The sequence below is a fragment of the Antrostomus carolinensis genome, unplaced genomic scaffold (assembly GCF_000700745.2).
Source record: "Antrostomus carolinensis isolate BGI_N321 unplaced genomic scaffold, ASM70074v2 scaffold54179, whole genome shotgun sequence".
Classification (NCBI taxonomy): domain Eukaryota; kingdom Metazoa; phylum Chordata; class Aves; order Caprimulgiformes; family Caprimulgidae; genus Antrostomus; species Antrostomus carolinensis.
Genome location: NW_010338933.1, coordinates 2,662 through 13,927, shown reverse-complemented (window position 1 = coordinate 13,927; position 11,266 = coordinate 2,662). Strand labels below are relative to the sequence as shown.

Here is an 11,266-nt window from a genome sequence, read left to right as displayed (position 1 = left end):
ATTAAGCAAAGCTACACCTGAAACTACCTATGCTCACAGGAAAGGGGAAAACAGATACTATTCTGCAATATCCTCTCTACAGTACATTAGACTCTCCCATCCTTCAGCCCACTGTAGTTTCTTTCCCACACTAGAATATCAATAAATCACTGACTTCAGAAATCCACTGCAGTTCTTAACCAACTCAGTCTCTCCTATCAATGAGACAACAGTGTTCACGTACTAGAAAAGGTACAGCATCCACCACAAATGGACACAGAGTACAGACTGCATGACAAAAACAGATATTCTGTCTCTGGAAAGACCTGAAGTGGCCAGGAAAATATTATGTAAAATACTCATTGAACAACTACTAGAAATCCTATCAACACACTGAAAGCAGAGTAATGGAAAAATTCTGCAAAATATCAAGCAAGAAGCTCTTACCCAAATTTGTACTTTTACGAGCAAATTTCATGTTAGGACATTTTCACAAATATTTGCTGCTTTCCAAACAAGAAGTAATTTGTAATAAAAGATCCCATTACAAACCATTTGTTAGATCTTCAAGGCAATGGAAAGCCACCTTGTTTTAGGTTTTGTATATATGCTGGAAATCACATTCTTTTTGAAGAAGCTTACACAAACAGTGTAAGCTATTGTAAACATTTACATTTGGCATCCTCATTTCCAAGATTTGTGGGGAAAAAAACACTATTGTTTCACAAATGAAACAATCCCCCTAAACATGGCACTCCCCAGTTCTAGCACCAAATCTGAGAGATATGCAGCAGACCAGGCGTTTGCAGAGCCCCTATAAAATTATGAGCAGTATCTCAGTCGTACCTCTATTTGATGAAGAGATTTGAAAATTGACAGATCAAAAGGCAACAGATGCTCCTGAATGTTACTGGTTCCAAAAGGTCCCCCTGTTCCAGTGATCTGGTAATCAACATTTAAGAACAGAGTTAGTGCACACAATCCAACCTGTCCACTTTTCAGTCAGCCTTACAAAGGCAATAGCACACATACAGTAGCTTGGAAAGACAGCTAATTTTCCAAACAATTTTTCAAGTAGGGAATGATTCATGAAACTTGCAGACTAACTCCAGGAAAAAAGATGTTATTTGCTCCAGCTGAGCACACTGAAATTGAACTGCCACCTTGTGCTTGTATTTTGTAACACACTGGGCATGAAAAAAGATATAGGTAAGACTGACCAAGGCTTCATTCTCAGCTGACCAAACCAAAGATACATTCACTAAAAACAACTGCCTTGGAACATCTGGATCCTCCAAGACAGAACTGTCTGCAGCTCCACCACAGGCGATGAAGTTCAAGGCATTGACAAGACGGGTTTAAAGAAAACCTTAGACACTAGCACACATCTAGAAAAACACATCTAATATTTCCATGTCATTGGATTCTGACCTCAGAGCATGTTGGCAGCATAAGAGAGGTGGTTTCATTTATGTTTGCTGTGAATATAATTTTGAAGAAATCTAAGGTTCTTGTCTGGTCTTACATGTGTATCTTACAAGCTCTGAAGGTGCCCGCTCACAAGCATTCAGAAGGGCCAGAAATTCTGAAGATGGGTATTTTTCTAAACAATAAGCTTTTCTCCAGGTTGAACAGGAGATTCTACAGACAGAGAGGATGGCAAAAGCAACTGAAATCCACAGTAGAACTGTGGTTTTGCTTTCACAACTTCCTAAGTCCTCCAGTGAAGCTTCCCCCAATACACTACTTTGTTTCTCCTTTGAACATACCACAAAGTTAAAAGGAAGCTCTTCATGTAATAGAGAGGCTAAAATAAGTTTTTTGAGCTGTATCAAGCAGTGTTAAAAAAATTACTCAGGAAAAGTCTCCAATTCACTCATTTGGCAGGAAAAAGCAATCTGGGTCCAGACAAAAATTATCTGTTCTGAGACCATTTTAATTTATTCTGAAATGCTATTTTAGCTAGAAATTCATGGCCATCTCACCTATGAAACAGAGGTTTTTTTGTTTAGTTGTGGTTTTTTTAACTAGCAGATACAGTCAAAGGTGAGAAAGGGAACAGGATTTATATACATGTGCACATATGTATACTTACACACTGGTCTACCCACACTTACTGCGAAGAAAGCAGGGTTGAAGAGAATAATATTTATCTATCTCCCATTCCTACTAGCAGCCAGTAAGATTCTGTGGCTGCATCTCTACAGAGAGCACTGTTGAAGAGATCACATCACATAGAATCAACACCTTTGTTAGAGAACTATGTGTACTGAAGGTTGGTAGAATAAACCCCTGTTTAACATTGACTTCTACATGCTTGCAGGTGTTTACTATCAGTAAAGTTCTTGTGCATTCAAACTAGACCCCAAAAGCATGCTAAGAATCATGTCAGTCTGGTAGAAACAACATCTCCAGTATCTGTGCAAGCACAGCTCACCTTTAAATACTTGAGTCTACAAGTGAAATCTAGAATATGACCTAGATCTGTTTTGGCATCTCCATTAGCACACGTAGGCTTCCCCTGTAGCAACTGTTGAGTAACAGCAAATAACTGCAAGGGTCTGATGGTGAAGACTTCTCCAGCCATTAATAACTGCTCTCCTGAAAAACAAGAGTGTGATGGTATCAAACACAATGCTGCAATGGTTACAAAAGAATAAAAGGTACATGGAAGATCTAATGTTAGAGATTAAATGTTTGTCATTTGTATTCTAAACTGAGGATTTAGGTACAAAAATGGTTGAATTAAGATTTTTTTAATTATTTTTTTTTAACACCAGAATAATCTAGGTGTTCAAATAGGCACTCTCATCATGCAAGCCTGAAGCTCCTAATACAACTAAGGGCAAGTTTCCCTCAATATTAACAGGACTGGAATCAAAGTTAATTTATATAAGGTAAGAGTTACTAAACTTTTTCCAAGATACCCCTAAGTTCTACAGCAGTTAGGACTTACTCTATTCAGAAAAAATCAGCACCTGTCATCTAAAAAACAGACTATACATCTTTTGCTATGCTGCCTAAATGCAGAACTGTAGCAAATATGTTTTCCCAAAAACTATGAGGACTTTCACCACACTTACACCAATGCAAACTCCCAGACCAGGAAATGCATTATCTGGTAATACTTTTACAATCCTATTTCATTCTAGGAACAGTAGGAAACAGCATCCAAAAGCCTCTCTGAAGGCATCACAACAGTCAAGGTGGACTACAGCACTCAGAACATGAACATCTTTCTCCTCTTCCTTTTAGGGACATCACTTTGACTTCATGGAGAAGAGAGCATCAGCTCTCACGATAAGCAGAGTTCTCAGAATTGCTCTGAGGAGTAAAATACCTTTTGGCCTCAGCAGGAGTAAGTCCCTACTTAGAGCAGTCAGACATAAATAATTCTAGTATCAGTGGCACTGCAGGCACTACAAAGTCAGGAAAGAATTTCTTCAGGAGCTTCCTTAAAATGTTCCAAAATTTGTGGAGTGGACCCTCTGAAATGGCTTCACCTAAAGTCAATTTTGTGCCAGAACAATCTGAAATGGCATGCTGAAACACGCTTCACCTATCACCTCAACCAACTGGAATTATACGCTAGCAACTAGCATGTCCTTCAAAACAAAACAAGTGTGGGTTAATCATTTCACACGCCTCCTGCAGTTAATGGACCAGTCAGAGCTGTTCCAGTTACAGTAAGTGCATTTCATTTTCATCTGCCAGCCTCAAAAAAGCACATCCTTTAATTAACTGACCAGAAGGTCTCAGGCTTCCTGAATTCTGGAAGAACAATATTAATTTAGATATGTAGTCTCTTGCATTTAACACACACTATATCAGGACTCATCGATACAAACCAAACTTCCTTACAGGTTACACTAAAACACACCAAGATAGAAACCTTAACAAAAGCTTCTGATCACCAGTACCACATCCTGTCCTTTAAGGACACAAACTAGTAGGCCCTTTTCAGAATCTAAATTAATGAATTTGGTTTCCAAAAGCAGCTGCTCTACTGTTACAGCTCCTCCCAAAATGCAGCTCGAATTGAAGTGCAAAGAGCAAGAAAAAGGTAAGAGAAAGAAGGGGAAGAAAAAGTCTCATAGTCTGATATGGAAGATTCAGATCTCTCACTGTCCAGAGATTAAATATCACAGGTATGTGAATGCATGTACACAAAGAAAACCATTCCCAGTTAAGTTCTTGCAAGTTCTTTACCTTTGTGGAAGAGCTCTTCAGCCAATGCAGCAGTGATCCCATTGATCTCCTGCAAAGAATAAACCATTGGCACTGAGTGCTGTTTACATACTTATGGTTCCAGTTTTTCAATGTGTGCCCTGGCTACATTTAAATAATCACATCCTCTGTATATTAGAAAAGGTCAACAGCAACTAGAGCAACTACTACTAGCCATCGTTAGCCCAACTTAAAAGAAAGCTCAGTTTTGAATAAACTATTACAAGTGTAGTGTTCTTCAAATGTTCTTCTAAGATTAACCTAATGCATCAAGCACTCAATGTTTCCTCAGAATATCATCAATACACAGAAAACTTTAGATTAACAGATCTACAGGGCAGAAGATATATATAAAAAGTAATTAGCCTTCTGGAATTCCACTCTATTATGCTTCCTGCAGAGTAATTCAAAAGCCCCTTTTCCCCATCTTCACTTCCACAGACCTGCCCCACCTGCTCAAACTCCATTCCAGGCACTGACAGCTCCAGGAGTAAAGAAAAAGGCTGAAAACTCTCAAATGCAGGGATTTGTTCTTTCTACATCTGAAGGTGCACAAAGGTTAATACAAGTATTTCCCATCTGGGCATACATCTCTCCACAAAAAGCAAATGCTCTGTGGAAGTCCAGAAATAGTTCAGAGCATTTCCAACAGTTCTCTCCCAAAGACCCACAAAAGGAACAAAAAAAAACCCCCTGTTTGTGATAGTGAACCCAGACACACGCATCTCATTTTAAGGGAGCTGCAAAGGATAAACAGGTATTACATATCATCACAAAATGAATATTTGGTTAGTTTACATTGCTGACAAATCCCTCATGATTCATAACAACGGAATAAATCCACAGGACATCTGCAGCAGACAGCTCAGCTCACTCGATGAGGCAAGCACTTTAGAAAAGCGCATTCTTAGTACAACTGAAACCCCACTCACTGAGGATGAACAAAGCCTCCACACCACAGTTACGAAGACAACAAGCTAGAAGCTGCATTCCAAACAGAATTCAAGAATTCTGACTCTCATTTGAATAAGCCAATTACACTCATCTGGCCTGCACTGACTTAACCAAAAACTATACTCTGTATCCATTTTGTCATCTGGGACACAGAGCAGAATCTTTTTCTACATTTATAATTGAAATAAGATTATGACTTGGACTGTTCAGTGACTAGGAGGCAAAAAAAGCAACTCTGTTCCTCTCTACAACAGACCTCTGTCTGAGCTCTAACTACTCCTATGCATCAAACCCATAGAAGTCCATTGTTTGCAGGTGTGTCTGAGCAGCAGTTTGTGGGTACTCAATTCTTTTCTTGCAAAAGCTTCTATCTGTAATTTAACAAACCAAATCCAAGATGACAAAGTATAAGACAGCACAACAAAATAAGCACCCCATGTCAAAGTAAGAATAACGTTCTACATTGCTGTCACATGCAACTGCTTTTCTTTGCTAAACCTACCTGGCTTTTCCCTGTGACATGTAAACACTTGAAAGTGATTTTAATGTATTTATGGTAGGTATTTCTATTTCATTTAGTTTTATTAACCTGGGATATAAAATTAAATAATCCCTACTGGAAATACTGCAAACAAGAATAGACAAAAAATACTGCAGTCTTCCTATATAAACTAATGAAGCAATATCAGGGATTATAATGTCTTAAGCATGCACGTGGGTTGTCTGGTAACAAATATATTTCAAAAGATCAAAGTTCTGCAGGAAGGTTGTTTTCCAGTAGAATTGTTGTGGTAAATATTTAGCTTTTCTGATGAATAACACTTTAAAAAAAAAGTTAGAAATATTCTATAAAGTTCCAAGCAAAACCAATTGAATTTATACCACAAACCAGACTCCACTAAAGCAAAGAAACACAGATTAAGCAATTACTTTGTTCTTAACACACATGTGCAGTATAGAAACAGGGAAGCATTCATATCCAAATAATGCTAGTTGTTTGGAAAAGTAAAAAAGAATGAACATTACAGCAAGATGGGAAAAAAAAAAGAACAGTAACTGAAAAACAGGAGGGACTAGGAAGAATTCCTGCCTGCATAAAAACCTTTGTTGAAGTTACAGCACTGAAACATCTGAAACATTAGTGAAACAGATGTAATTTAAGAGACAGTAGCCAGAGAACAGAAAAATTATGCAGCTTCCTGGTGATTAGGAAGTTTGCTCCATCTGAACAGAATTGTTCCTACATTATCATGCACATTTTTAATACAATTAAAACCTCTAATCCACTTTAGAGGGCTTGATCATGACAAGCTAGTGCTTCTCACTCAAATTTGCAGGGCAATAGCAACACTATGAAATAAACCTTCCACTTTATCCAAGTCAAACTCTAAAGTCTCACCAAGATAATTGTGTTCATGTAACATAAATAAAACAGGTTTTTCTTCATTGCTAAAGCTTAATTAACACAGCTAATGGACCACTTGTTTCTGAAAGCTTTATTTGAAACCATGAAGGGCCATCTCAGCATATCCTACCCCAAAGCAATTACTGCTCCTTTCCATGTAGTTCTCCAGTGCATTTTCTTCTTTATGAAGTTCATTCTCCCCCTTACAACAAGATGCCAAACTGCAAAAAAAGCCTAATTATACTCAAGAGATGAACTAAGAAATTGCAGTCTGAACATGAAAGCAAGCCATTGCTTCTTACTTCAAGCATCCTTTACCGTAATGTCCTGTCTGCTGGCTGGAGCTACTTTTCCAGAGGCCACTCCATCAGTGTGCTTCTCATGGAGAAGCACCATTTTTCTTCATTTGGGCTACTGGAAACTGTTTCAGTGTGAACCACAGCTCTAACCATTAACCACTAAGTAGGGGTGTGTCTGGTGCCATTATGCAAAGTTCCTTCATAGAGCCAGCACTATTGACTTCAGGCTAACAACCAATTCAGCTTGAGTTTTGTTCACAGCCTTCAACTCTCCTGCCAGCATTGATTTTCTCTTAGAGGCCCTACCCCTACTGCTTGCCAGCACAGTATCTACTACAATAAAAAGTGGTGTCAAAAATCTTAAAAATATGCTTTGTTTGTTACATTGTGCAAAATCCTGAAAAAGAGCAGTTTCAGCTATTTTGTGAAGATTACACACAATTCTCTTCAAGTCAGATAAGACAGTCAGGTCTCCATTCATATGCTAAAAACATAACTTACATATAAATGAAAGTGTAGGAAGTGTGACAAAACTTTTGGAGCAGTAATAGGGAACTTGACTAGCAGGGTTTGCAGGTAGACCTCTAATTCCTTTTGTCTTTTCTCCACCAGGCTTTTGGAATTTTTTCCAATAATCTTCTTAGGAGGTAACAGATTTTTATCTATTTTCTTTTCTGAAACAAGCTGAAAGACAAAGACCAGAGTTACTACCCAGCTCATCATCTGACCTTGCACAAAAGATGCAACAGAACACATTAAGAGCATGTTGCCTGATCTTGGAAAGATCCAAAAATAAAATTACTTCAGTAAATTTAGCTATTGACTTCAAAGTATTAGGTATTTTCAGAAAGAGCATTTTATCATAAAATTATAAGAACTTCAATAATAATGTTCTCTGAGAGAATCAGTCACAGTACCACAGGGCAGAATGTAACTAAGGTGGTAAAACAACAATAACTATTGAAAGCAGCCCAGTCTTAAACATAGGGGACTTGCCCTCATTTTCACTTGCTGTTTTTAATCAGCACTGGTTAGTAACTACCCCATGCTACTACTCTCTAAGGACATTTTATCAACCACTCCTCCCACAATAGAGTCTTTGCTCTAATCCAGCTTTTGGTTACCAGATTAGATGATCATAAACATCTGTCTTGGCAAAACATTTAATTACTCTAGCCTGAACTCTATTCTTTCCAATACAAGCTTCTGTCCAAGGCTAAAGTTATGCAGGCAAACAGCCCCCAGTTTAAGAATGGAGTGTAACAGGGGTGAGTAATATTGTTCACACAAAAAGGATTTAGTTGCAGTTCAGACGGCATCTGGCAGATATTCTTGCTCTTTACTGTGGAAAGAATTTATGTCCCATACAACAGAACTACATAAACTGTACAATGTTCTGTAAGATCCCAAGGCCACAGTTTTAATATCCTTACCTTTTCATGCAGGTCATGGAAATCACTGTAACGATGTTTGACTGTCCACTGATGATTGCCAACACTGACCTGAATAATGTATACCTGAAAGGGAGGAATTAAAGTAAGCAACTGCAAAGCATATATCTTAGAGAAGCTGACTGCGAGATGTGCTGGTTAATGTAGCACTGTAAGGTGATTGTACATTCTTAAAGTATCATAGTTAACTAAAAGCTAATCCAAGCTCTAAGGTGACTTTGCTGATGTAGTATGCCTAATCTCATTCACAAGGATACTCCACATACAAAAACATGCAGATGCTTCTTAATGTACAGCAACCCAAAGATTAATAACCAAGATTTCCTTCTTTTTCTGAAGATTTCTGCTAGCTAAGTTGGTACTAAAAGCTATCCACAACAAGCCGGACACAGCAGCACCCCTTCTTCAATCTACCAAGTTTCACAACAGGCAGAGGAACTTGGCAACCATCCTGGGGTCACTTCACAGTTAAGCAGAAATCTGGAGCTTAACCTTTCAGAAATCTAGACAAATCCTCTGGTTGGCTGGATGTTAATTGTTTTATTCATTTTGGGGTAGAGTATACAAGACCGCTTCCCGAGAGTTACAATTGTGACCAAAGAATCAGTACAATTATCTAAAGCAACCAAGCGTGTCATTACACAAAACTAAGTATTATTAAGCATGCATGCACCAAGCAATTCAAGATTTTTCACTGTAGGTGATTTTCCAGATTGAACAGTCCTGGTTCCGCAGGAAACTCGCCAATCTAGCTTTGGATATGCCAGAAGCAAGCCATCCCAAAGAAACTTTAAAGGTACAAAATAAAACACAAAGTAGAAAGCAAGCAAGGCTCAGCAAAACCAGTTCTACAGCTACTTGAAAATAACAAATTAAATAAACTGTCTTATCCAATCCAACTATATTCCTTGGGGAAATAAAACAATTCATAATCAAATCTTGAAAGCATTTAATACAGTTGAGAACTTGCTTACTACCACAGATCACACAGACCTGACTCATAGCTGCTATGAGAACGATGCACATCTAGTTGCTGAATTCACGTGAGGAAACAAAAAGCATCAACAGTTTCAATCTGTTACGTAAAAGGTCAGTTTTCACTCACTGTTAGTACAGACCAGCACAACACCAAACATTAAACAGAATACCACTTGCATTGTAAGAGATAAACTATATCTCATACCAATTATATTTTTAGAAGCACCTGACGTTGGCTTGCTGAACAAAACCCAAGTCCTACAGAGAGCTGAAGCAAGATGTCTGACTAGTGCACACAGCAAGTGACACGTCAGTGTTCCATGAGTACTGAGAACACAGCCGAATGCCTACACAGAATTATTACAGTCTCCATTAAGGCCTGCATCTGCTTTCCCATCATGTTGTGTTGGGAAACAACAGATCATGATTATTCACTGTGCCAGTGACAAACCAGAACAGGAATAACCTGAGCATTCAGAAGTAACCCTGAGAAAAGCAAGGAGAGATTCAGAGAAACCCAAAGATTAAAGTTAAAGCTAAAATACTACATTTGAAACCATAATTGAAAAAAACCCAAAGATTAAAGTTAAAGCTAAAATACATTTGAAACCATAATTGAAAGAATAGTTCTTTTTAAAAACTGACTGTGATAAATTATGGCAGATCAAGCAGTATAGCTAAATGCAATGGAGATTGAGGTCACAATGCACAAAACCTCAGATGAGACACTGAAAACACAGTACACTTCACAGCTCCCAACTGACAGCTCAGCAATGAGGACGGAAAGCCCTCCTCTCTGTCCTCTCTGTATACAGTACAGTCAGAGTAAATCTGTAATAAAGGTTTCATATTCTTTTGCTGAAATGGCAAGCACTGACCACCTCTAGAAACACAGCACTGAGCCAAATGGATAGTCTGGTCAGGAAACTACTTGTTAAAGTGACTGTTTACACGCACTAATGCAATTCCTCAAATTAATCCGTAACAAAACACAGCATTCCCCATGAGCTGGCAGTACATGTTCACTCCTCAAACAGCATCAGGACACAGAATGACAGCAACTGATTCCACATCAATCCACAAGCTGTCATTATCTTGAAGACTAAATACAAATGCAATATGTTTACATGCTCCAAAGGCTTGTTTCAATAGAGAAATCAAACATTTTAAAGCAAAAAAAAAAAATCCCTAAGTTTCTGAACAAGTCAGATGTATAAGATCACCTTCAATTAATTTCAAGTGCACCAACAGGACAAGGCTGACAGTTTAAAGTTCAGATTCTTTAAGGACCGCCTACCTGTCAAGCCAACTGCTAGAAGGCACACATGATATATGATTAAATTCTCTCATGCTGCACTGTCTCTCAGATATAAATACCATATGAAATCTCCACCCATATCTATGCCATGAACTGCATTTCTCTAGAGCTAAAATGCAAAAGTGTTTACATTCACAGGTTTTCCTCCTCCCTGTGTCACTACCAAACTGTTCTGTGTAATAAATTCGGTATGTCTTTCTATACATCAGTTGTTTTGGCTAAGTTCTACTTTGTAAAGTGTTTGGCATATTTGCAGTGCTGTGTATTTTCATTATTTTCTAATTAGTCACTCCAAACTCTCTGCAGTTAAGTACTCACACCACCAAACAGCATGCCTTCATCTCCCTAAAGACTTAAGAGTGAAATATTTACTAAAATTTTTTTTAGGATGTATAATTTTTAAACCAGCTGTTAAATGAACAGCAGTGATTCCAGACTGCCTTTTGTTTACTTCCTGTACACACTACAAAAACCTGCTCATCACACTTTACATGGAAAACTTATATTTCTACAGTACCCCTCATCCAACTTCACATACTTCAGTGCTGTCAAGAAAAAAAAAAATCAAACAAACAAGGACCTCACTCAACAGATGACAGACAATGCTGTCCACAGGAAGCCTGGGACAGGGGTGTGACTGCAGCCAGTAGGTCCC

General features: G+C 38.2%; 1 protein-coding gene across 1 annotated transcript in view; it reads right to left on the bottom strand.

Annotated features, from left to right (window-relative positions):
• The window catches only part of NISCH (nischarin), a gene marked incomplete at its 5' end in the record, with an annotated part of 25,255 nt that extends 16,874 nt beyond the window's left edge, over positions 1-8,381 (bottom strand). Inside the window, 5 exons of the mRNA XM_010175651.2 lie at positions 826-921; positions 2,417-2,580; positions 4,189-4,237; positions 7,366-7,548; positions 8,298-8,381. Of these exons, the coding sequence (XP_010173953.1) occupies positions 826-921; positions 2,417-2,580; positions 4,189-4,237; positions 7,366-7,548; positions 8,298-8,381 (576 nt within the window). The remainder of the gene's footprint in view (positions 1-825; positions 922-2,416; positions 2,581-4,188; positions 4,238-7,365; positions 7,549-8,297) is intronic.
• Positions 8,382-11,266: the final 2,885 nt, after the last annotated feature.